The 26,299-nt window shown below is 41.4% G+C and overlaps 2 protein-coding genes across 5 annotated transcripts; both read left to right on the top strand.

Annotated features, from left to right (window-relative positions):
• The first annotated feature begins 5,423 nt into the window (after nucleotides 1-5,423).
• LOC100554762 (RNA-binding protein 3) lies at nucleotides 5,424-13,823 on the top strand. 4 transcript variants are annotated; one of them, XR_010003084.1, is made up of 9 exons: nucleotides 5,424-5,579; nucleotides 7,607-7,728; nucleotides 7,827-7,933; nucleotides 9,359-9,464; nucleotides 9,558-9,633; nucleotides 9,780-9,847; nucleotides 12,546-12,655; nucleotides 13,190-13,226; nucleotides 13,390-13,823. XR_010003084.1 is itself a non-coding variant. In XM_062971078.1 (7 exons), the coding sequence occupies exons 2-6, from the start codon at nucleotides 7,626-7,628 to the stop codon at nucleotides 9,844-9,846; spliced, it is 459 nt and encodes a 152-aa protein (XP_062827148.1). In that variant the 5' UTR covers nucleotides 5,424-5,579; nucleotides 7,607-7,625; the 3' UTR covers nucleotide 9,847; nucleotides 10,228-10,866. The 4 variants fall into 4 exon arrangements, 2 of the variants coding, with proteins under 2 accessions (XP_062827148.1, XP_062827149.1); XR_010003086.1 differs by having other exon boundaries at nucleotides 9,783-9,847; XM_062971078.1 differs by lacking the exons at nucleotides 12,546-12,655; nucleotides 13,190-13,226; nucleotides 13,390-13,823 and adding an exon at nucleotides 10,228-10,866.
• A 2,068-nt stretch (nucleotides 13,824-15,891) lies between these two features.
• Nucleotides 15,892-26,076, top strand: LOC100554570 (cold-inducible RNA-binding protein). Its single transcript, XM_003224461.4, has 7 exons — nucleotides 15,892-16,048; nucleotides 19,466-19,580; nucleotides 20,928-21,034; nucleotides 22,577-22,670; nucleotides 22,755-22,833; nucleotides 25,359-25,422; nucleotides 25,994-26,076. The coding sequence occupies exons 2-6, from the start codon at nucleotides 19,478-19,480 to the stop codon at nucleotides 25,420-25,422; spliced, it is 447 nt and encodes a 148-aa protein (XP_003224509.1). The 5' UTR covers nucleotides 15,892-16,048; nucleotides 19,466-19,477; the 3' UTR covers nucleotides 25,994-26,076.
• The last annotated feature ends 223 nt before the right edge of the window (nucleotides 26,077-26,299 follow it).

Genomic DNA, 26,299 nt, shown 5'->3' on the forward strand with positions numbered 1-26,299 from the left:
TTCGGAATTATTATCGAGAGTGCAAGGGGCTAAGATCTTTACCAAGCTTGACCTACAGGGGGCGTATAACTTGATTAGAATACGGGAAGGTGACGAATGGAAGACGGCATTTAACATGTGTTTCGGATGTGACGAGTTCCGTGTAATGCCTTTTGGATTATGCAATGCACCTGCTGTCTTTCAAAGATTCATAAATGATGTATTTAGAGATTTAATTGATCAATTTGTAGTGGTTTATTTGGACGATATATTAATTTTCTCTAAGGATGAAAGGGAACACCAGCAGCATGTAAAGCAGGTACTACACCGTCTACGGGGTAATGGGCTTTTTGCTAAGGCTTCCAAATGTGTTTTTCATGTATCTGAAGTTGAGTTCCTGGGACATGTAGTTTCGGGAAAGGAATTAAAGATGGACCCGCACAAAGTTGACGCAGTCAACTCGTGGCAAGAACTCAAGTCTAAAAAAGATGTACAGCGATTCTTGGGATTTGCCAATTACTACCGAGAGTTTATCCCAAACTTTGCCAAACTCACTGTACCTTTAACGCAACTCTTGCGTAAGAAACAACCGTTTGTGTGGGGACGGGAGGCTCACGATGCGTTTCTACAGTTGAAGTCTAGTTTCCAGGCTGATAATATACTAATCCATCCAGACATTGATAGACCGTTCATAGTAGAAGCAGACGCTTCTAGTTATGCGTTGGGGGCTGTATTATCTCAAAGGGATTCATCAGGGACTTTGCGTCCCTGTGGATTTTACTCTAGACAACTAACACCTTTTGAACAAAATTATACCATCTGGGAAAAGGAATTGTTGGCTATTAAGGTGGCTTTTGAGGTGTGGCGGCACTGGTTAGAGGGCGCACGTCATCAAATTGTGGTCAGATCTGACCACAAGAATTTAGAACATTTACAAACTGCCAAGAAATTGAATCAACGTCAGATTCGATGAGCCTTGTTTTTCTCTAGGTTCAACTTTAAGGTTCAGTTTGTGGAAGGGAAGGTAAACTTGCGGGCGGATGCATTATCTCGTAAGCCTGAGTTTAAGACTTGTGAGCAGTCGGTGTGTCAGACAATTTTGCCTACTGCCTCTTTATGCGTGGTAGAAAACGAGGCTGGTTTACACGCTCAAATCCTAGAGGCTCAGAAGGACGATAACTGGACTCAAGAGCAACTCATGTTACTTTCGGTAGGGACTCGTACTGTGCTGCCTCATTTACAAGACCAGGAAGGGGTATTGGTACGTAATGGACAGGTTTATGTACCGGCGGGTGCACTCAGGTTGGAAGTCATTAGGGCACATCATGATGAACCAATGGCTGGGCATTTTGGCAGGTTTAAGACCGTACAACTCATTACCAGAAACTATTGGTGGCCTAAAATGCGACAGGACATTCTCCGTTTTTGTGATAGCTGCGCAGTATGTCAGCAGAGTAAGACGCCCGTCGGACGCCCTAGGGGTCTATTATCTTCCTTGCCTGTTCCTGAGAGACCATGGCAGATTATTTCCATGGATTTCATTTCTGACTTGCCTAGGTCTGGGGGTTATACATGTATTTGGGTGGTGGTGGATCTATTTTCTAAAATGGCTCATTTTATACCATGTTCAACAATTCCAGCGGCTCCTACATTGGCTTTACTATTTACCAAACATATTTTCCGTTTGCATGGGGCTCCTGAGGTTATTATCTCTGACAGAGCTCCTCAATTTGTGTCTCGTTTTTGGAGGCACTTCCATGAGTGTTTGGGGACCAAATTGAATGTCTCCTCTGCTTTTCATCCACAAACGGATGGTCAGTCTGAGAGAGTTAATGGGTTGTTGGAGCAGTATTTACGTTGTTTCTGTCTGGAACAACCGAGTGCTTGGGTAAAATGGCTGTCGGTGGCTGAATTCGCCTATAATAACGCTGTACATACGTCTAGTCAACACACACCATTTGAATTAACTTATGGCTTCCATCCGCGGGGAGGGGTGGCGCCGTCAACCAATGTGGTTTCCTCGGATCCGGTGTACCGTTCCTCTGAAATGGCTGCCTTACATGATGTTGCTCGTCAGTTGTTGTTAGAAGCTAAGGCAGCGCAGAAGACTCAAGCCGACCGCCATAGACAAGCCGGGGAAGAGTTGGAAGAAGGGGATCTGGTTTGGTAATCCTCTAAATATATTAAACATGCTGGGGGAAAGTTTGCGCCACGGTATTTGGGTCCTTTTCCTATTGCTAAAAAGATTTCTTCTGTGGCATTTAGATTGCGCTTGCCATCTTCTTTTAAGATTCACCCTGTTTTTCACCGTTCTTTGTTGAAGTTAGATACTTCTGGGCGCCGTAACACTGTAGCTGAGGAGATCACTGCTGTGTCTCCACCTTTGGAGGAGGAGGCCTTTGTGAGAGGGGATAGTGTTATGGTTGAGCCTTATGGCTCCGATACTGGGAGACGAGGTCGTAAGACTCCTCGAGAGTCAGACTCTCTTGAGGAGCGCGAAAGGAAACGGCTCCGAGACTTATTTGCAGAACCAACAGACGAAGACTCCTTTGAGGGTTTTACCGAGAGAATGGAGGAAGAGATGGTTAGCTCAGAGGAGGATGACATGGAATGGACTTGTGTGAGGGAGGATTTGGGTGTCACCGGCAATGATAGCATGGGAGGCGACTGGCGGGTTGCAGGATCGGACCCGTGGACGGGCTGGAGGGATGGAACGGGATCCACAGTTGGGGATGCTGTGGGGCGTAGTCAAAGGTGTTTTAGCTCTGATGAGGATGATGATGATGAGCCACTTGGAATTAGGATAGCAGCTGATAGTGATGAGGAGTTATGAACTGGCATAAAATGGGGTTTAGAATCAATGGCTAATTGCGTTGGGCAAGGTAATCTGGACGAACGCTTGGGCTCTTGTTGGGGAAATTCCTGAAGACGGGTGTGATTCGTTTGCTGAATACGTAAGTTACCAAGGACACTGGGCATAGACGGCGGGAGGAACTGTGTGGGCTTTTGTTGTGCAACCTGTGTTTAATCTTGATAGCTTGGACCTCCGTCGTCTTTTTGACGGACATTAATTGCCTACTCTGGATTGACTGACTGACTTCGACCTCGGACTATCCCTTCTGTGGCTATCGGTGGAACTGGTGAACTAAAGACGGCTGTACCTGGCTTTCGACCTTGGACCGGATTGGGACCCTGCTGACCGCTGTTACCCTGATTGATGTGTTTGGACCCGGAGTTCGCTCGTTGCACGGAGGAGTAACAACTTAGTTACTCAATCGTAGCTTTTGAGTAGCAGAGAGGAATCTGCTGCCAGTTATTTGTGTTTCATTGAATCTTTGTTTATCAACTTTTGTTTGTTTAAAGTGCCAGGCTGAAGTAAGCATTTTTGATTTAACCCGGATTAAACTCCTGTTTAATCCGGTTTATCTTTTGAACCGTTTTTAGTTCCAGCAAAGTCTTTTTGTATCTTTTCACATCGAAGGCAAGTGTTTGCCTAGCCCTTTGTTTCTTACGGGCATTTTGGTTCTGTAACTTTAATAAACTGTGTTGAACCTTATTTGGTGGCGTTCTGTCTGTGACACCGGCAGAATGCTGGATAAGCAAAAATGTTGGGTAATAAGGAGGGATTAAGGAAAAGCCTATTAAACAACAAATTATGTTATGATTTTACAAATTAAGCACCAAAACATCATGTTTTACAACAAATTGACAGAAAAAGCAGTTCAATACATGGTATCGTTATGTAGTAATTACTGTATTTATGAATTTAGCACCAAAACATTGCAATGTATTGAAAACATTGACTACAAAAACTTTGGCTACTAACAAACTGACTACAAATAAAGATAAAATTGCATAAAATGAACTTACAGTAACAACATTGTCAGGAATTAAATCCATAAAAAGTTCAGTCCTTGCTGCCTAGAGAAACAGCTGTGGATATGGGCAGGAGGCAGACTGTGTTGGATAATCCAGAACATTGGATAAGTGAATGTTGGATAAGTATTGTATTGTAAATTATCTGCCTTGATATTCTGGGTTATATGGCTATGTGAAAGGGGCCCCAGTTAACCATATACATGTCCTTTTTCTTTTCTTTCACTTGCCCAATGGAACCCCCGATGGTGCAATGGGTTAAACCAGGGGTCCCTAAACTAAGGCCCAGGGGCTGGATGCGGTCCTCCAAGGTCATTTACCTGGCCCCCGCCCTCAGTTTTAGACTTAGGCTTGCCCAAATTCTGAAATGACTTGAAGGGACACAACAACAACAATCTTAATTAACTCGGCTATCTCATTAACCAGAAGCAGGCCCACACTTCCCATTGAAATCCTGATAGGTTTATGTAGGTTAAAATTGTTTTTATTTTTAAATATTGTATTGCTCTGTTGTTGTTGTTTTGCACTACAAATAAGACATGTGAGTGTGCATAGGAATTTGCTCGTATTTATTTTCAAATGATAATCTAGCCCTTCAACCACTTAAAACGTTTGAGGACCCCTGGGTTAAACCCTTGTGCTGGCAAGACTGCTGACTTGAAGGCTGAGTTGCTGACCTGAAGGTTACTGGTTCAAATCCAGCCTGGATGAGCTCCCTCGATCAGCTCCAGCTCCATGTGGGAACACGAGAGAAGCCTCCCACAAGAGTGGTAAAACATCAAACGTCTGGGCGTCTCCCTGAGCAACGTCCTTGCAGACGACAAATTCTCTCACACCAGAAGCCACTTGCAGTTTCTCAAGTCGCTCCTGACATAAAAAAAACCTCTTGATCAATAGTTGCAATAGCAATGTTTCGCTTCAACTAAAATGTAAAAACAATTGCCAGCAAAAGGCATCCATTGGATGGGGAAACACGGCCCTTCCAGACAGGTCCTATATCCCATGATCTGATCCCAGGCCTCTTCCACACAACTGAATACCATCCACATTTTCTGCTTTGAACTGGAATATTTGGCAGTGTGGAGTCTCATAACCCAATTCAAAGCAGATATTGTTGAATTTTCTGCCTGAATTCTGGGTTATATGGCTGTGTAGAAGGGCCCACAGGTTTTCTGTTTATCCCAGATTAGCTGGCAGTAGGGACCAATGTAATCCAGTTCAAATCAGAAAACCTGGAATCAGATCCTGACATATAGGGCCTGCCTTACAAGCATCGTGTGGGTAAATGTTCTAAATTCCTCTGGCTAACAAATCATCATCATAATAAAGGCCTTGCCAAATCCCTGCTGTTATTTTATTGGTTTTCCATTCCTTTTCCTTTTAGAAATCTAATCACGGCCGGAAGTAAACGCGACATTTTAAGTCTCTCTATTTCCCTGCGTGACAAAGGCGGAAATATTTCCCTACGCAATTGATTTAAAACGTGCTTTGGAGGGAGAAAGTTGAAGAAATACCCGGATGAACCCCGCACTCTGCGAGTCCTTTCAAGCACAGTGATTGGGTTAGAATCGCGCATAGGCGCAGGCGCAGAAGTCGATGCCCATAAAAGGAACGGGCAGCGGTCACGTGGTCCTCCCCCATGGGCGGACCCCTATATAAGCGTCGAGCGGGCGGCGCCTCGGCCGCATTTTCCGCTGCTCCAGCCCTGATAACACCTTTTTTTGGTAAGGCGGGGTTGAAAATAATGGGTGGAAGAAAGAATATTAATTCTCACGTATTGTTAAAAAGGGCAGCATCCGCCGCCGTTCTTAAATAGCGGGCGAGTGGGATAAAGCAGAAAAGAAGAGCCAGGGCGTCTTCTACGAAGCGCAGGCACGTTTAGAGAAGCCTTGGAAATGCAGGCGGTCTGCGCATGCGGGGAAATTTTCGCTTGGTGGTGGTGGCGGGAGCTCGGTGGGCAGTGCGCATGCGGAGTGGGGTGCCTGTGAGGGCGGGGGAGGAAAAAGCGAAGAAACGAAAGCGTTGGCTGGGCCCCCGAGGTAAAAGCGGCCGTTGGGCGCGAGGCCTCTAAGCAGACCGCGCCGCCGCCATCTTTGACGCTCGAGAGGCCGCTCTTGTTGGAGCTGGGGTTAACAAGATGGCGCTCGGGGCGGGGAAATGGAGGCGGGGAAGAAAGAAGGCAGGCATTTTGTCGTCGTCCTCCAAGGCAGCTGCCGCCCTTTCTATTTATTTACCAAACCCCTCGCGGTATCTGCAGGCGCCTTTATCTTTAAAAATAAACCCCGAACTGGAACTTTTAGGGAGCTTCAGGAAATGAGTCCGTGGATTTACCATTTGAAAGTGACTATTCCCGGATCTTTCCAGAAGCACATGAGGTATCAATTATAAGACGAGAATTTAGTGCCCCCTGAGATCAGGTCAAAGATTCAAACCTATTCCACTAGAATAGTGGTTCTTAACCTGTGAGTTCTCAGATGTGTTGTCCTTCGACTCCCAGAAATCCTAACAGCTGGTAAACTGGCTGGCATTTCTGGGAGTTGTAAGCCAAAATACCCAGGGACCCACAAGTTGAGAACCACTACACTAGAGCGTTATTATGAAATTTTGTAAATATAGTAGAAACAAATTGATCAAACATGATCATGAACATGTTGTTGTCCCTTCAAAGATGGTGCTCTGCAGCTGGGTCTTGTGTGTAGCATTGTATATTACATGTACAATTGGTTTACATGGAGAAAGCAAGCACTTTCAATCAATAATAATGAATTATTTATCTACCTTATTTATATCTCACCTTTCTCTACCCCAAGGGGGACTCAAGGTGGCTCACAAACTGCACTTGTACAGTGCCTTGAACATAAAACAAAAGCTTGAGATAAAATTAGAATAGATACATACATAAAAGCATAATTAAAATACATTCCAATGATAATGTATTACCTGCCTCTTCATAAAGCTGTACTTCTATCCCAGCCCCCTCTCCCCAAAGGGACTTGATGCAGCTTACAACAAGGGAGTCAATGTGCATAATATCAATCACACAACTAAATCAAAAAAGACAATCACAATATATAGAAGAAAAATAAATCCAATAATCAAATTGATTATGGCTCATAAACATCACCCATATAAATATAAAACTTTCAACAGTCTTAACACAGGACTACATGTATGCACCTAACACACACCCACATCTGTACTGGAAAGTAGATAAGAATTATCACCATGTAAGACTTTGCAAAAACATCTGTATTTGAAAGATCCTGTTTTTTAAACACAACCTCTCATTTGTTTAGGAACTCAAAAAGCTCTTAGTATTCATAAACTTAAAGGAGATATTGTTCTGAATCACAAAATACCATTAACAGATAAAACACTATTAAAAGACATACAACAAGACAACAGTTCAAATACCAGTTAAAATCCACTGATAAAATGCAAATTGAAAATCACAATTTAAAGTTAAGGCCCCATCTACACTGGCCTAGATGTAGTTTGAAACCGGCTTTAAACTGATGGCCACCCAACGAGCTCTCACAAAAGAAAGTCCCTAAAGTGCATCAGTGCTTTGTGGTTGTATGATCACCACGTGGGCCACAGACTGATTGCAGGATTTCTTGTGTGATCATCTGCGCAGTGAAACTGTTTTCTTCCATACCAGTTTGAAACTGCCTTAAGTGGTTAGGATAGATGGGGACCTATATCCAGTCCTGATCTATATTCTTATTCCTTGTGCATGTTTTTTCTTTAGAATCCTCCTCATCACCATCATGTCTTCTGAAGAAGGAAAGCTGTTCGTTGGGGGGCTGAACTTTGATACTGATGAACAAGGCCTGGAGCAGCATTTCAGCTCCTTTGGTCCCATTTCAGAAGGTAAGCAAGTTGCAGGTATTTCTGGTGGAGGAAATTGACCTTTTTACATAATCATGAAAGAGCTAAGTAAATCTCCCTCTTTTGCATTGTTTTCCTAGTTGTTGTGATCAAGGACAAAGAGACCCAGAGATCAAGGGGCTTTGGCTTCATCACCTTTGCCAATCCTGAGCATGCATCTGATGCCATGAGAGCCATGAATGGAGAGGTAGGAATTTGAAAATTCTGTTGATTTTGTTAACTTTTTTTAAGCTATCCTAACTATTTTAAATATGCAAGATAAAACAATAGTTTGCCTTCAGCTATGAGACTTGTTCTGCTGTAGTTGGCTTTTATTTCATTTCCTGTTTACAGTCAGACTATATTTACTTAACAGTTTTCAGATAAAGAGTGTGCATAGAATTATTACGTCATTTATCACAACTTGTGCCTTTCTCGGCTTCATTTCTAGTCTTAAGAAGAGCTATCTATGTTCTGGCACCGAACAGCCATGTCAGTTTATTACTAAAATGCAAAACTGGTATGGAGCTCAGTCTGCTCCCATCTAATCTGATCCTCTCAAAACTACATTTAATTCATGTTGGTGGCCTATGCCTGACTTCTACCTACATCTCTGGAACTTTTTATTTTTAACTTAAGGCTTCTTGTAGTTAGTGTACACTGATGGAGTACTTCGGCTATGTTTCCATCCAGCTTTTCACAGTTCAGACAAGTTTTTGTTTCAAGTTGTCTCTTCAGGATTAAGTTCTTCCCCCACTGGTCTGCAGTTAGTTCATGTATTAAGTTTTTGTATAGTGTTTGCACAGTTGCTGACACCTTGAGAAGAAAGTGGAGCATGGGGGTGTCTGCTGTAAAACATACTAGATATATTTTGCATATGCATCTCAAAACTTAGGCCTGCCAAGGGCAATACAGAGAATGCAAGTACAGTAGAGTCTCACTTATCCAACATAAACGGGCTGGCAGAATGTTGGATAAGCGAATATGTTGGATAATAAGGAGGCATTAAGGAAAAGCCTATTAATCATCAAATGAGGTTATGATTTTACAAATTAAGCACCAGAACATCATGTTAGACAATAAATTCAGCAGAAAAAGTAGTTCAATATGCAGTTATGCTATGTAGTAATTACTGTATTTACGAATTTAGCACCAAAATATCACGATATATTGAAAACATTGACTACAAAAATGCGTTGGATAATCCAGAACGTTGGATAAGCGAGTGTTGGATAAGTGAGACTCTACTGTAAAGGCAGTTTGCCAGACCTGTATTGTGTTGAAGTGATTGTTTGCCTTCAGGCAGTTTCTGACATATTGTAACTAAGGCGAACCTATCAAATAATTTTCTTGGCAACATTTGTTCAGAAGGGCTTTGCTTTTTCCTTCTTTTGAACCTGAGGGAGCAAGATATTCCTCAAAGTCACCCACTGGATTTCCACGTCTGAGCATGAATTCAAACCCTGGTTTCCAAATATTCCACCATGCTGGGTCTCAATAAAGAAATATCTTTAAATAAATTGGGTAACATTTAGTTTTTCTTTCAGTTGGAGGAGAACATGTTGATATCAACTAACTGTTCCATTGGTGTGTTATCCTATTACATGCTGTTAACATACTTGTTCATTATCAGTCTGTAGATGGACGCCAGATCAGAGTTGACCATGCTGGAAAATCATCTCGTGGATCCAGAGGTGGATACTTCGGAGGCAGGGGGCGAGGCCGTGGATATTCCCGAGGTGAGTGCCTGGAGGTGGCTGTGTTTGACTCCTGGTGAAAGAGTTGGGCTGCTACTGGTTCAGCTCTCACTGAAATATCTTGCTCCATTGCAGGTGGGGGAGACAGAAGCTACGGTGGACGCTATGACAACCGAAGTGGAGGTTATGGTGGTTCCCGAGACTATGGCAGGTAATTGTGAAATGGTCACACTGAATGGTGAAATTCAGTGTGACCATTTTTTTGTTTTTGATGTACTAATCCACAGTCAGCACAGCACTTGTGAAATTCAAGGAATTATAACCCTGAGAGTAAAATAAAAAATGCTTTGCTTTTAGAAGTCAGGGAGGCTATAATGACCGCTACTCTTCAGGAGGCTCTTACAGAGACAACTATGACAACTGAGGTAAGCGCATATTGGGAAGGGTTTGAAATGTTTACCTTGTCAAAATGCCCTTAAATTTTCAGTGTTCCGACTTACACTGGCTAGCGGCAGAAACTACAGCTCCCTTATTGAGTTGTTAATATCAAAGATGGTTTTCCATATCTGCCATTGAGTGAAGTCAAACGTTACAGGCCTTCATTCTTGTTACTGTTAAATAATTTTAAGTGCATGTTGGACCTTAAAGAGATCTTTTAACTTCAAATTGCAAAATTGTCAGGAGTGCTAACTGGGGGAGGGCCAGAGATTCCTAGCAACACTAATCTAAAGTCTAGGAGTGGTGAATTGCTGCAACGTGTCCATATGCTTGTGCCTTTATGATTGTACCTGCTTCTTGTCCTCAGCTCACACCGAGTAAAAATCCTTCCTGAATCAAGATCGTCCTTCCAATGGCCGTATTTATAAAGATTTTTGGAGCTTCGCTGAATCTTGTTTAGTTACCTACTTGTATCTTCCCCTTATATAGCTTTTGTCACATGCAGCCTGAAAGCTTCCTCTGCAAGATGGTCTGTTTAGATTTTGCTCAAGAATTGGTTTTTTTTTTCAAGAGTGGTTTTTAAGCATTTTTGAAACCCAGTTTTATTTGTCTTCCTTTCTCAATCCAAGGTTCTCTTTTAACTTGACACATGGGGTCTTACAACTTAAAAGTGATGGAAGCTCAGCAATTTTTTTTAAATAGTGCGATGCACTAAATTTCAACTTTTTAGTATTGCAAGGGAAGGTGACAAAAGTTGAACCACCTTGGTATTACTAAAGCGTTAAATGATTTCACGTTGGTCACGTAAAAGCTGTTTTACTGTAAAGTAAACCCAGAACTCAAATTTGAACTTTGAGCGGTTCTTGAAAATGTTTGTTTATATTGTCCTTTTTTTACTGGAAGAAACGTGCATAAATCGTTTGAACATTGTATTTGAAGTGGATAAGGAAGTTCCTGTACTGAGTGTTTGGCTTTACGAAGCCCATTAAAATCCCATCTGAAACAATTCTCTGCTCTTGACGTTTAACATCATATTGCACTGCACAACTTGAATAGTTTAGGGGCACATAAATAAATTCAGGCTGATCCTTTCTTTGGGAAAAGTCCAGGATTAATGCCCAGGTAATCAGTTTGATATAAACCAATGCTTAACAAATGTTGATATGAAATGAAAAATAGAAAGCTAGGTAATTTAATTATTCACTTGGCAACATTATCTGCACTTAAGTAAATAGAGCATTGTCTGAACATGGATTAGCACCATAATCTGTAGAAGCATTTTGCTAGCTAGATTATAGCTAAGTAATTTCGTATCAAAAGGCTCAGATTTTATCAAAGGAAACCTGTATCAACCAATGCTTCTAATTCTTCCGAATGCTTGATGTGCCAGTATCAACATTGTTGTCCTGGGGAAATGAATATTGTAAATGGGTGGCAGCCGGTGGTGATCAATTAGCCCTGGGAGTCTTCTGACAAGAATCTCAGTGGAGTCTCTCAAGATACTGGGCTTTCTATTTGACCTACAAAATGATGGCTAATGTAATGAAGCCTTTATTCTAGGCAAAATAGCCTCTCTGGCTTGGGAATCATGGAGGGAACAAGACATGGGATGTCAAACATAAATGTAGTAAAACATCTTACTGTAATAGATTTTGGTAACCTCAAAATATGTAAACCTTCAAATAAGTGTAACCGACGACTTAAGGGTTAGTAGCAGCACTTGCAATACACTTTAGTACTGCTGTTGGTATGGAAGAAGACCTGGGAAGGGGCCTCACTTGTACAAATGTTCCCTAAAATAGGATATGCCATATTTGGCTGGAAACAAATTGGTTTTGTTAGAAGAGGTGGTGGAGATGGAAGCCGTTGGAACTGGGGGACCTGAGGCTTAGTCCATGGTTAAGGCTGAACTGATGTTGGTATTTAGATGGGCCTACCTGTAGTTAGCTCTGTCGTATTCTTACACTGTGAGAATTCTCTGCTAGCGTGTGGAAACCAGTGTCCTTGGAGACCCCGAAGTGTGTTGTGCCTCCTTCAGTGCGATCCATGTGAGACGAAAGCTGCTCTTGGCTAGTTCAATTGTGGAAATAGTCCTGTATTTCGAGGTAACTCTTTTGCTCATGTCTGCATCTTCTCTTCCAGAGAGCTCATACTTGTGGCTACAGCAATCCATTGATTCTTACCTACTTTTAACAAACCTTGGGCAGGTCTGGGGTCTCCTTGGGACCCCAGGAGAACTTGGATGGAATCTGCTATAATTTTTTTTTGTCCTGGGTGGGAGGGCCTCCTTGGCTCCTGGGACTTGAGATTCTGCCAGAATAGAAGGCAGTCCGCTAAACTAAGGTTCGTCCAGTTGGCTCTGATACCACTAGTGTCCAATACCTTGTAATCATGCCTTGTGTGGACCTTGGACTGTTACTTGGAAAGGCCTTTCCCAGTGCAGCATGGTTTGGGTGAGGGAGGTTTTTGTTCCCACTTCATAAAACAAGTTTTTAAAATACGTGGTGGATTTGGTCAAGTAGCTAAATATGGGATAAAAATCTTAATAAATACAAGTTTGAGGAATCTCCTGAGGGCTAGGTGAACACCATCACCTAGACCTGGAGTATTCCATTAGGATGTATTCTGCTGCAATTGAGGATTTAAATGATCTTGTGTTAAGTGATGCTGACTTGTTTTTGGCAGGTAGGAAATGAGATGGTGGCTGTGTCCTGAAAAGCTATGCTTCATCCAGCAATGGAATACAAGAATGAAGTGGGACTGTTCCACTCAGGATTTCGCACCCATGCTACAAAGTAAGCAAGGTGTTGTCTTTCCTTAAGACTAGTATAAAGTCTTTCATTGCCTTGCACTGAATTTTACCATGGTTGAAGCATGTTGACCATTACTGATAGATTTCAGCAGAGGGATACTACTGAATTGGAACTGCTTCAAAGATTGCAGACAGCATAATTAAAATGCTTATTATTGCTGTCTTAGTGATCATAAAAATGGTAGGAGTCTCGTCTGATTTAGTTTGTTGGGAGATAAAATACACCACTTGAAGTGCATGCAGCCCATACTATATTGCAATGTTTGTAATAGTATTCATGTAATGGTATTAATTTGTAGACATATGGACACAGGTTTTTAAAACAATTTTGTAAAATTTTGAATAAGTATTTTGTAAATAAAGGTATGTTTCCCTATGTGTGGTGACTTGTGGAACACCCTGTATTTTAAGTGTAAGCTGATAAAAGCAAAAGTTGTTAAAGACCTAGACTTCCATCAGGTATTGTTTGGTATATGAGCAGCCAGTGTAATGACCCAGAATTGTTTGTTTTTTCTAGGTCTCGTGGAGGAAAGGGGTTCATTTGTGAAAGACAGGTTTGTTTTAAATTGTATAGAGACATAATTAGAGGGTGGGGAGAATCACATATGCTTGAATTAAGGGACGGATGTTGTACAGAATCCTTGAGCAAACTTGTTATGCACTTAACTAATGCTTTAGTTCACTGTGCTTAACTCAGTTTCTTCTATTTTCTATCAGGTTGCTGACATCACTACACCTGATCTGTGTGTTTAGGCTGATAGAACACATGGCAGCTCAGCAAAGCAAGAGAACTGATTTCATTGTGCGTGCATTGTTATTACAATATTATTACTTAATAGAGGGACATTTGAACAGCATGATGTTTGCAGTTTAAGTTCAGGTTGAAGTATCCAACGAATTGCTGAACTTTCATAATTGCAGATGCTCATTCTTGTGTCTGCCACTTTTAGGAACTTAAAAAAGAAATAGTTTGTGTCTTTAGTAGTTTAGGTAAGTTTGTACTAGCATTTAGGTAAAACAACATGAAGACTTTGGTAGTATAAAAGTTTTCAATGCATCAAATTACTGGCAAAGTTCTGAAAAACTGCTATGGCATTTGATTTTAAAACTGGTTACATTGTGAATTTTTAATAAAGTGTTTTGATTGAATAGTCACTGGCTCTGTGTCATTCTGCTTGTGATATGCTGCCAAAAGGAATCATTTCCATCTTTGAAGGAAACCATGCATATTGTTAAGATAATAGGAATAATATTCCTGTAGGGATAAAAAAGTAGAATTTATACTTGAAAATAGTATCTGCAGTGAAACTAAACTTTTCACTGCAGATATTCATAAAGGTATAATTTTAGCTAAACTAGTTTGTTAATCAGCTATTTGTCTATGTGAGACCTATTGGAGTCTTCATTCAGAACCGATCTTTCACGGAACAGGAAGATGAGTATTCCCATTGCTAGTTTTCCAAAAAGTAGTTTAAAGAATCTGAATGCACAGCACACTTCAGGAACAGCCCCTTAACCTTTTCTTGTCATTTTTATACAGTGTAATCTAGTGTCCTTAAAATGAACGGCATACATTTAATGATAAATGCCATTTTTTTCAAAGTTCATGTTCTTTAGTAAGCTTAAATTGGATTTAACATACTTTTTCATTATTTTAGTAGCCACATCAGCTAGGCCCATGAATTTTAAATTTAAAAAATCTTTATTCGCTAGTGAAAAACATAGTTGTCAACTGAAATAAGCTTGGCTTTGCATGTTCGGTTTAAATTCCTGTTCCTAAAGTGAAGTCTGGGCCTTGCATTGCTTACATTCCCAGCAGATGATTTTTTTTTTTAGTCCAAATGCTTGGAAAGAAAGTGGCTGTACTGAAAATCTAGCTGGAAAAGTGCCTGGTTTTGTATATTAACATCAATTATATGGAGTTTTTGGGCTATTGAATACCAGATTTGCTGCAGGAGTTTGAATGTTTGAAGATATTCTGTGTATGTCTAATTTATGGAATATATACACGGAACATTTCATAATTTAATGTGAGAAACATTGTCTTGTTTTTAAAAAAGCTTGTAAAGTCATTTAGTGAAAGGAAGTCCATGGCAAATAAATGTACAATGTAAAAACAGCATTGGGCTATAATTTTGTATTGAGCGTTTGATATACGGAGAGGTGTATTAGCTGCTTCCTAATCATTGTGTATCTGAATTGTGAACATTGGTTACACAAAGCCCTCCTTATTGAAGCTACATCCTCATGGAGGTAATAAAATGATCCACTTTTACTGCTAAACAATGGAAGAGAAGTCAAACAGGTCTTCCCTGTGATGCTGCACAACACTGCAAAGAAGGTAAAGGCGACCCATGAGGCTTGAAAGTATGAATAAAGACTAGCAATGTAGATTCTTGGGTGCAGGGTGCCCCAAAAGGAACTGCCTACAGATGGAAGGAATGCTGGAACCAACCATAACGTGAGACATTGGATTGCTGTGAGTTTTATCTGAGCTGTATGGCCATGTTCCAGAAGCATTCTCCTAACATTTCACCCACATCAATGTCAGGCATCCTCAGAGGTGAGGTTTGTTTGAATCCAAGCAAGTGAGATTCATATCAGGAAGGTCCAGGGTGGAAAAAAAAACTTGTCTTGGAGGCAAGTGTGAATGTTGCAATTAATCAACTTGATTAACATTGAAAAGCCTTGCAGCTCCAAAACCTGGCTGATTCCAGCCTGGGGAATCCTTTGTTGGGAGGTATTAGCTGGCCCTGATTGTTTCATGTCTGGGATTCCTCTGTTTTCAGAGTGTTGTTCTTTATTTAGTGTTACGATTTTAGAGTTTTTTAAATACTGGTAGCCAGATTTTGTTCATTTTCATGGTTTTCTCCTTTCTGTTGAAATAGTCCACATGCTTGTGGATTTCAATGTGAGGTATTTTGCGGATCACTTTGTCCACAATCTACATCTGCTCGGCAGTAGGTTCTGAAATGGTCCTGTGGGATGGGAAGAAGTCGCTTTTAAGTTTGCTCAGCCATACGCACGGATTGCTCTCCAGTCCAGATGGGGCTCAAGCCTAAATACCGGCAATAGTTGGGGGAGGTGCTTGGAAGAAAGAAGGCGAACCCAGAGAAGAGGAGCGGCGCCCCCTCCCCTCGCTGGTCCTCCTTTTGATGGGGGGAGAGAGCGCGAAGTGGGTGTGGTCACTATTGTTAATAAGCACCGCCCTCTGCGCCTCCAGCCAATTATTGCTCCGGAATCCCGCGAAGGGCGTGGCTTCGACGCAGCCTCGCTCTCGCTCTCCCTTGTCTCTCCCTCTTTCTTGCCGCCATCGCGCTCCTTTCTCCTGCCTCAGTGGCTAACGGCTCTTTGCGCATCACCTGCTCCAAGACCGGTGAGTGTTTTTTTTAAAAAAAAAACGTCAAGACTGTTGTAATAAGCTTAGATAAGGAGCCTGAGTCCAGTTGAGGAGACGAAATTGCGCAGAGAAAAGGGGTTTTTTTAACCCCTGGAATATTTGGACTGCGGGAGGGGGGGGGTGGCGGGGAAGAGAGGCGCTGCACAAAATGGCGTAGAAAGAACAAGTAGGGCCTGTGGGCGCATGCGCGAGGAAAACTCAAACACACCCCCGCGCGCTTTTTTTTTCTCTCCTCGCGGCTTGCTTGGCATTGAGGGCGGAAAAGCGAACAAGGCCGAGGCCTGTTTTTGGGGGAAAGGCGTCGTCTCGGAAGCCGAGGCGTGGGCCTGTTATTGCGTGCGCGCGCGCGCGCACACACAAAAGGCCGTTGGCCGAGGGGGAGGGGCCGGGGCCTTTCTCTGCGCATGCTCCACGGCGTTCGCGCGCCTACCGTTGGGACGTGAAAAGATGTTGCGCGCGCCTTCCCGCATTCTGTGGAGACCACGTGCTCGCGGCCATTTTTTTCCAGGGGGGAGTTCATTGAGGGTGGTAACGCAAACTCTTCCTGAGCCCTGGGAGGTAGAAACTCCTTTCCCTTCCGGATACGTACAAGCACACGACACTCTTTGTGCGTGGACCATACATTGTTGCCTTTCTTTTAATCAAAATCCGTGCGTATTTTAATAGCACATGTGCCGGGCGTCATTATGGGTTTGATCAGCGGATTAAATCAGCCCCAGCTTCCGCTATGAAGCTTTTTCTAAACGTTAGAATCTAAAGCACAATGGCATGGATGCATTAATTCAGTACGGGGTGTGTTTTACTCGGAAGTAAGTCAGACGTGAGGAGTGTTCCCAGGCACTGCCATTTTATGTGTTGTCGAAGGCTTTCATGGCCGGGATCACAGGGTTGTTGTATGCCTTTCGGGCTGTGTGGCCATGTTCCAGAATCTTTCTCTCCTGACGTTTCGCCCACATCTATGGCAGGCAACCTCTGAGGATGCCTGCCATAGATGTGGGCGAAACGTCAGGAGAGAATGCTTCTGGAACATGGCCACACAGACCGAAAGACATACAACAACACTGCCATTTTAGTTTTTCATTTGGCTGTTATGATTGGACCCGCAGAGATAACAGCATACTACAAAGCTAAATAGACAACCCCCAGCACATAGGACGAATGCGAGGTTTAACCGTGGTGCAGGACCACCACAACTACAAAGTGGTGTGCTGCTGTTTGCCAATGTATGAAAGCTATTATTTAAAACATTTATATTCAGCCCTTCTCACCCCAAAGGGGAATCAGGAAGGGGCACAACATATATATGGCAAACATTCATTGCCGGAACATAAAATAAACTGTAAATATACATTAACACTAAAATCAGTTATTTCACATTAAAACCATTATTTAAAACCATCACAAGGATCGCACATAACACTGACCTTTTAATGTAGTTTCCAAACGAAACTATATTATATATTGCATACAGTATTACTAATAATACTGCAGTATAGTGATATAGCACAAAACATGTAATACTAATATTGTGCTATGCTAATATATAAACATGATAATCTAATGTAATACAATGCAATACTAATAATTGCACAATATATCTAATGTAATTTTAACTATAATACTACTGATAATAAACAGTATATTATATATTCTATATTTGAGTGTTTTAAGTTGTAATGTTTTTGATGGTGAGCTGCTTTAAGTCTCCATATGGAGAGATAAAGGGGCATACACACACAATCCTGGGACCGGTTTGAGGCCTGGATGATAATGGCACAAGCCATAGAGCCCTGTGGCAACATTAAGGGCTTCCTTTTGCACACTTTTGTAGTTGCTCATTGTCTAGTTTAAAGCTAGCTTAATGCTGCATTAAATGGTTAGTGTAGATGGGGCCCTAGTTAATGCTTTATCTTTTGAGAATAGTGAAGAATGCCATATATGCGTATACTATCTTGGATAAGCCCTTTGCATTTTCTGAAGCAAAATTGAAAATAGATGCTTGTCAGGACCAGTTTTTGGATGCAAATGTGTTATAGTCATGCTGTACTTAAGGATCCTGCAGTATGAAAAATGTAAACATTTACGTCCTTGTCCAATGAAGTTAATAAGTACGCAATTCTGTAAATTCACATGTGCCCAACTATATCCACTGCTTTGGGCATGCATATGTGGCCTTCCCCTACCCCCAGTCCACAGTACATAGTTATTCCTACAGTCGTGTGGGTACCCTTATGTGCATTAAATATAGAAATGCCACCAAAGGTGTGCACCATTGGAGTATGGTCCAATACAACAAGAAGGAAATTTATTGATGACCCTGAAAATGTCCATATTCCCATTTCTGCACCTTTTAGATTTGAATGCATTATTTTATCTACAGATTTCTTGAACAATGGCATCAGCTTGAAGGAAAGCTCATCATTGGAGAGCTATGTTTTGCAAACACAGATACTAGAAACATTTTGTTCAATGTGAAACTATGTGTAATAGTAGTGGAGAATAAAGTTGTGCTCTAGGTTTACAATTTAAATAATGGAATCACCACAAGAAGGAATGGTGTTTTAGGTAACTTTAAAAAAAAAACTCCAAGGAGGCCACAAAATATCACTCCCTGTGCTACCCAAATGGATTTATGTACCGCCATAGTCATGCATTTTTAATCACATAGGTCACACTGGTTTCATTTATACTTTCTTTTGTATAGATTTGCACTGGATTACAGGTACAGTTCTGTGTATGTGTACCTAGGAACAAAATCCTCTTAAAATGACTTCTAGGTTTAGATCAATAAGAGTGCATTTCTATATGTTGAAAAAAAATCATAAAATTGATGGTTTTTCCGTCTAATCAAGAATGAGAGCAGGAATGTGTTACATAAACAGAACATCCTCCTCCAAAAATGAAAGAACCAACAGCGATCCTCCAGATTCCACATGACTCTGCCGAAGGGCACATAGGAGAAAGTAAACACAGTAACCTTGCAGGACTCAACTAGTACAGATAATGGTTAGTCTCAATTGGGTCTTTAAAGAAGGCTTCCAGCATAAATTGAAGCTATACTTGGACCCTCAAGTCTACAGAACACATGAGAAAGTTTAGCCATACATACCTGGGGCAGTCTGTAGCCATAAAGCATGTTCATATGATTGCTTTATGACAATACTTGCTTTCACCAGATTAATAAGTGATTAAGCTGGCAAGAGGAAAGAAACTGCCATTGTAAACAATCTCTTGGTAGTAATAACAATTGGCAATCTTTTAGTTTGCTGTCTAAGCAGTGCAGTGGATAATAGGTTGTTAATCTGTCTCTATGCTTCAGTGTGTAGTTTGTGGTACTTGTCCATATTCCCACCTCTGCACCTTTTAGATTTGAATGCATTATTTTATCTACAGATCACTTGAACAATGGCATCAGATGAAGGAAAGCTCTTCATTGGAGGACTCAGTTTTGATACTAATGAGCAGAACCTGGAGCAGTTGTTCTCCCCCTATGGAGACATTGCAGAAGGTGAGGAAAGATGTCAGACATGTTAACATTACAACATGGGGAAGCCACGTGGTTGGAGTTAGGAGGTTTGTGTTTGAAAACATTTAACTGCACATAGCACTAGAGAACCATGCTAATATGTGACATGCTAGCTTGTCAGTCAAGGGATCCTAGAATCTTTTGATTCATGTGCAAGTGATAAGCCATAGCAATTTCTGGTTTGCATGGTCATTCATTTTAAAGCTTCTTTCTGGCACACAATGGTTTGTTTCGCTAATATGGGTAAACATATGGCACCATTCTGAAGTATTGTACTTGGTGCTGCCACAGTGGATATTACACATTTTGTTTTCTTTAAATTATACATATTTTAATGCAGGCCTCTTCAGCCTGTGATCCTCCGGGTGTTTTGGACTTCAACTCCCAGAATTCCTGACTAAGCTGGCTAGAGCTTCTGGAAGCTGGAGGCACAAACACCTGGAGGGATGCAGATTGAAGAGGCCTGCTTTAGTGTATTGTCATGTATAGCCATGCAGGGAATAGTCAGGACACAATGATTTGATCATCTTTGTTTTGATATGAACCCAGTTAACGAAATAGGCAAACAATGCTATTTCTGTCCCATGGCTCTTGTCCTTACTGTTCCTCCCTACCTTCATACCCCAAGGAAACATCTCTTCTTTGTTCCTATTTTAGTTTTATAGTTGCATCAATGTTTGGACTCACTGCCTGTTTGCTTGCCACTTTCTTATAACAACACTTGCCCATTTAGAATTATATGAAAAATGTCATAAAACCATTCCCTACCCCAGAGGGGTTATCTATCTGTATTTTCAAAGTGGTTATATTTGAAAACATTAACAATCAAACACAGCAATGTTCTTAACTGATATTCTGTATTATTGCAGTTTGTCCTTGGAGTTCTGCAGGCGGGTTATACCTTGAATGTTGCTTAATAAACTACGTTTCTCTTTATTAATACTATTTTATTTAATCTCAGCAGTCTACATAGCCCTCCAGGTTTTTTTAAACTTCAACTCTCTGAACTCAACTATTGGCATATTATAGCCAGTGAATGAATTCAGGTTGATAGAGCTCTGTGACTGGTACAGCTTCAGTCCAAAATATCTGGAGAGGTAACGTGTTGGGGAAAGCTGTTTCAAATGGCAGGATTCTTAAACCTTAACACAGTACATTAATTTTTGTATCATGTTTCGAGAGTGTACTTAAGCTGTTGTGGTTGACCACCATAGGGTCTGTCTGATAGATTAAGCAGAGAGCTAGAGAAAAAGACTAATGACTAACTTCTGTAGGTAATGTATGAAGGGTTGAAGTGATCTAAAGGTGGTGTTTTGTTGTCATTTCCAGTTGTGGTGGTAAAAGACAGAGAGACTCAGCGGTCCAGGGGGTTTGGCTTTATTACCTATTGCCGCCCAGAGGATGCTAAGGATGCCATGAGAGCCATGAATGGAGAGGTGAGCACTTCAGTAAAGTCCACAGATATTTTCTTTATTAATTGTTTTTATTTCACTGGATCCATCTCTTTCAACATTATCCTAGCATATTTAGAGTTACTAGATCGAATCTTCTGTTTTACACACATACTACTTTTGTGGGTATTGCTCTACCACCTAATGTTCACAGTGAGCACTATGTTGCCGAAGAATACATTTATCAACTAATCTCACTGAATCATTGGCTTTTACACAAATAGTTAATTCACTAGGTATACTCTGAAGGTGTGTGCTTGCCCCTGATGATTGAGATTCTTATCTGCTCTTAACAAATCTGGTTGTGGAATGCTTAAAGGATTATTTGCCATCAATGTATAGTTCACTTCAATGCCAAGTTGAAAGGTAGTTTTTTTGTCAGTGCCCTTGGTACATTAGAGATTTTGGTTGAAACTATGAATATATGGTTTTACATTAATTTGTTTTATATTAATTTAGTCTTATCGCTGCATTGCATTGAGATCTGCTAACACAAAGCAAAACATACTTTATATATTTATTATTTTACTCAGAGTAGATGTATACTGGATGTTATGTTTATATAGTCTGTTTTGATAAGACCAATAAAATCGTTTCTACTTTAATTTGGGTAAGTTTTGAATAACCCATAATCGTGAGTAATTGTGTTTGCTGAAATGATCCTGGACTGAAATGGTCCTAGATAAAAGGGTTTCTTGATGTTTCTGCATTCTGAGGCAGGAAGGAAAAGAGCAAGATATATATCTGTCGAACCTCTTTTACCTAAACCCTTCAATTCAAGCTAATAGAAGTGTAGGACCTAAATACTCCAGAGACACCAGATCTAAACAGCCAACCCTAGGTAATACTTGTATGAAAGGCCACCAATGAAATTCATGAGGGTGCCATAAGTTGACAAGTTATATGAAGTCACATAAACATGAAGAAAAACCAATGGCTCTTTTTACCAAAATTCACAAGACATTTTTAAATGAAATTGATATTGGCTAAAGAGTGAGAAATTGTCTCTAAAACTAATTGATATCTTAGTTTTATGTTTTCTTTTGTTGGGAAATATCACCTCTTGCTGATATTTACTGCACACTAAAAAATATAAAAAACAAAAACAAACAATGTTTTTTATGCCTAAGAAATTCTAGCCATGTCCACTCACAAATACATCCTGTTTGAGTTCATGGTGTTTGTTTTCAGTTAGCTACATAATACTACAGTTTAAAAGGCCCAGCCTGTAGTATTGAAGTTTATTTGGGCTGTAATGTTGGCCTGGTAACATTATTTCAAAAGCACAAGCTTGCACATGAACCAGGAGTTGGAATATCCTGGGTGCATTTTTCTCTGTGGTTAGGCAGCATTCAATATTAAATGAATTTGCCCTTCTCTTCTAAGCAGAGAGAATATAAAGAGCTCAGAGCAGATGTGTCCTCCATGCTTTGATTGGTGTCCCAGAGGCATATCTTGCAATCTCTGCTCCTGCCATTATCATTTTAATATGAATATTGTCTGACTTTCTTGTGCTCTTCCTTGAAGTCTGTGGATGGCCGTCAGATCAGAGTTGACCAGGCTGGCAAATCTTCCCGTGGCTCTTCAGGAGGCAGGGGCCGTGGCCGTGGATTCTCTAGAGGTGAGCTTAGTTGTGGCCTTTGCTCTGCAATGCTGTTTGTCTGCTTAAGGATAATGAGCATTAATCCTTCCATTTTTGCCTCAGGAGGTGGAGGATATGGAGGTGGCCGTTATGACAACAGAAGCGGTGGCTATGGAGGATCCAGAGACTACTATGGCAGCAGGTAAGTCTAGCAGAAGGAAACTGCTCTTATAATTTTTCCAAAATACGGCACTGTATTTCTTCAATTCTAAGACACATTTTTCCCCTATAAAGATGTATGTTTGGGTGGGGGTGGTGGTACTGAAATTAGGGTGCGTCTTATAATCAAAGAAATGCAATAATTGACTAGAGCACAAATAATAGCACTCTGATTCCTGTCTATTAAAAAAACTGTCTAAACTTGGTATTCCCATCTCTGACATGTTGGCAGAAATCTAGCTAGATTAGAGACACTAAATCGGCTGTTGAATATGAAGCCAACAGGTAGTTAAATCGTGTTGATTTACTTTGGTAGTTCTACTTTAGAATAATAAAACTTTGGATATTATTTCAAATTTTGAAGAAATCCCTTCTCCTTATGTGTTAATTTCTGATGAATTTAATTTGATGGGTAGCAAATGGGCTGTTGGAGTCAGTTGTGTTGAACTGCATGTTTCCATGCTCCTAGTTTTGACAGATTGTTATAGAAAGAAGGACACATAACACTCTTTGCCACTTGCTATATTCAGTACAGTATGAGCTGCCAAGGTATGGTTCTTCCACCTACAGATGGATTTACCCAAGGTGAATTTCTAGTTACAAAGTCGACTACAAATTGTAGATTCTTTAAATATTTTGATTGGTTTAGTCTCGGTTGAGGGATAGTGACAATGCTTAGAATTTTTTCCACCCTGCTGTCTCCCTTGAGGTTTACAAAAAATTAGTAATTGCTGCCTAGGTTCATAATGTGATTGTGTTCTTTAATGTTGTGTAGTTGAATGTGCATACTACTTGGCACTGTAAGTATTAAGAATAGTTACATAGGACTCGAGAACAGATTTTATATGTCCCTATTGGGTCCTCTGGTGGCACAGTGTGTTAAAGCGCTGAACTGTTTAACTTGCGGACCAAAAGATGCCAGGTTCAAATCCCGGGAGTGGAATGAGCGCCCGCTGTTCGCCTCAGCTCCTGCCAACCTAGCAGTTCGAAAACATGCCAATGTAAGTAGATCAATAGGTACCACTCCGGCGGGAAGGTAACGGCGCTCCATGCAGTCATGCTGGCCACATGACCTTGGTCTACGGACAATGGCGGCTCTTCGGCTTAGAAATGGAGATGAGCACCAACCAGCCCCCAGAGTCGGTCACGACTGGACTTAACGTCAGGGGGAAACCTTTACCTTTACCTATTCCAAGAAGCTTACTGTCTAAAAATAATTCAAGGGAACCTAATGTAAACAAGAAAAGGTTATGGGATTGTTTCAGTTATATGTTTGGCATAGTCACAATAGAGTGACTTATGATTGCTATATTCTCTGTACAAATAGTAACAGTTACTAGCATGTATGTCATAAAATACATACACTTCTTAGGAGCCCTTGAATTTAGTGGATAGTTTCCTTATTCCAGCTAAGACAGTGGTTCTCAACCTGTGGGTCCCCAGGAGTTTTGGCTTGCAACTCCCAGAAATCCCAGGCAGTTTACCAGCTCTTAGGATTTCTGGGAGTTTAAGGCCAAATCATCTGGGGACCCACAAGTTGAGAACCACTGAGCTAAGAGAACACTGCTCTGACTCTATATAGCCAACTTGACATTGAATGCCATCCAGAAGTAGGGAAGTAATAGCAGTTTTGCCTTCATATAACTGTTAATATTAGTTGCGCAGCAATGAAATATGTCCATAGTTGGAAACAGGTCCTAGCTTGTATATATAGTAGAGTCCCAGTTAACCGAGTTCCTGTTCACCGAGAGTTGTGTTATCTGAGGCACCGCCGGGGGCACTCCTCTCTCTCCCTCTCCTTCTCTTGAGTGAAGGGAGCTCAAGAGAGGGAGGAGGAAGCGCCCCGCGATCACTCGTGGTGTGCTTCCCAAGGGGCAAGGGCTCGCCGAGGGACGTCTCCCCGCATCTCCGCCGGCCAGGCCCTTGCTGGAGGAAAAAGTTTCCTCCAGGAAGGGCCTGGCCAAGAAAAACCCGCAACTCGTTTGGGACGTTCTTCGTTTCTCACCTGGAGCAAGGGCCTGTCCCTCTGAGAAACGAGCGTGCTGCAGGTTTTCCTTGGCCAGGCCATTGCTGGAGGAAACTTTTTCCTGGCCAAAGGAGATCCAGGGAGACGCCCCTCGGCAAGCCCTTGCCCCTTGGGAAGCGCTTGTGAGCATTGCTAGGCAGCAGCGCTCAGGGGCGCTTCCCTAAACCAGATTGCCGGGAGGGATAATAAGGCCTCCCGGCAATTCGAGCAGTTCCGGTTATCCGAGATTGGGCCCGCCCCTTTATCTCGGATAACCGGGACTCTACTGTACTATCAAACAGCCTATCAACATGATTGTCTTTCTTAAGTTTCAAATAACATTTTTTCCTAATAAAGTTCATAGAAGATAAGCAGAGCAATCCTATCTCGTTTAAAAATAATTTATTTTTACTTTTGGTTTCATAGATGTAGTCTTAACTCTGTCCCAGCAGTGATCTTTACATGAGTTGTGCTTTTTTCTTTTTCTTTCTTTTTTGCTACAGGAATCAAGGAGGCTATGGAGATCGTTACTCTGGGAGCTCCTACAGAGATAACTACGATAACTAGGTAAGGATATGTGTTTGAAAGGCCCCAGTGGGTTGAAATGCCTTCGGTTCCTGTCCTGCCGTAGTTACAGAAGCATAGTGCTCAGTCCTCTAACCACCTAGTCTAACTTTGCCAGCAGAACTCTTGTCCTCATCAACGATCTAGCATAAATGTGGAGAACTGGCCAGCTGGCTGAATAGCACAAAACGGGACAGTTAAATCCATCCACACAAACCTTTTTTTAAAAGGGAGACTGTTGGGCCAGCCCATTAAAAATCTTGACTCTACAGCTTTTACGCACGGGAACTTCCTCCGAACCGTAAGTTTGTGGGAACTAAACCGCCGCATTCCGAATAGGGTCAAACTTCTAAAAACAAATTGCCTGCAGATCCCCCCCCTCATTGATAGATCAGTGTCTTAAAAGATGTAGAAAAACAGGAAACTGTGCCCTGTCATCCCTTCATCATTCTCAGGTTATATGTCCCCTGGTTGTGACTAGTGCCCGTGAGCTGGGTGGAGTGGGTCTTCTTTAGGTGAATGTCCATATGTTCTTCGTTGTGCTTTACGATTTGTACCTGCTTCTTGTCCTCAGCTTACACCGAGCATAAATCCTTCCTGAATCAAGATCGTCCTTCCAATGGTCGTATTTATAAAGATTTTTGGAGCTTCGCTGAATCTTGTTTAGTTCTCTACCTGTATTTTCCCTTTTTTGTAGTCTTTATCATGAGCAGCCCACCAGCTTCTGCGACAGGATTGCCTGTTAGAGCTTTCTGGAGGAAAACATTTAATTTGCCTTTTTTTACAGGTGTGTTTAAGCATTTTGAATACATACTTGCTTCCCCTGCCCTCACATTCTTTTAACAAGCTAGGATGGGGGCTCTGACCTTTATTTGACATA

This window comes from Anolis carolinensis, chromosome 2 (assembly GCF_035594765.1).
Source record: "Anolis carolinensis isolate JA03-04 chromosome 2, rAnoCar3.1.pri, whole genome shotgun sequence".
NCBI classification, from domain to species: domain Eukaryota; kingdom Metazoa; phylum Chordata; class Lepidosauria; order Squamata; family Dactyloidae; genus Anolis; species Anolis carolinensis.

What these genes read in the sequence shown, in the direction of transcription:
- LOC100554762 (XM_062971078.1), top strand. Translation starts at nt 7,626, where the DNA reads ATGTCTTCTGAAGAAGGAAAGCTGTTCGTTGGGGGGCTGAACTTTGAT. An exon ending in AGGCCGTGGATATTCCCGAG is followed by an intron (nt 9,465 to 9,557) that starts GTGAGTGCCTGG and finishes GCTCCATTGCAG; the next exon opens with GTGGGGGAGACAGAAGCTAC. An exon ending in GGTTCCCGAGACTATGGCAG is followed by an intron (nt 9,634 to 9,779) that starts GTAATTGTGAAA and finishes CTTTGCTTTTAG; the next exon opens with AAGTCAGGGAGGCTATAATG.
- LOC100554570 (XM_003224461.4), top strand. Translation starts at nt 19,478, where the DNA reads ATGGCATCAGATGAAGGAAAGCTCTTCATTGGAGGACTCAGTTTTGAT. An exon ending in TGAGAGCCATGAATGGAGAG is followed by an intron (nt 21,035 to 22,576) that starts GTGAGCACTTCA and finishes TCTTCCTTGAAG; the next exon opens with TCTGTGGATGGCCGTCAGAT. An exon ending in TGGCCGTGGATTCTCTAGAG is followed by an intron (nt 22,671 to 22,754) that starts GTGAGCTTAGTT and finishes TTTTTGCCTCAG; the next exon opens with GAGGTGGAGGATATGGAGGT.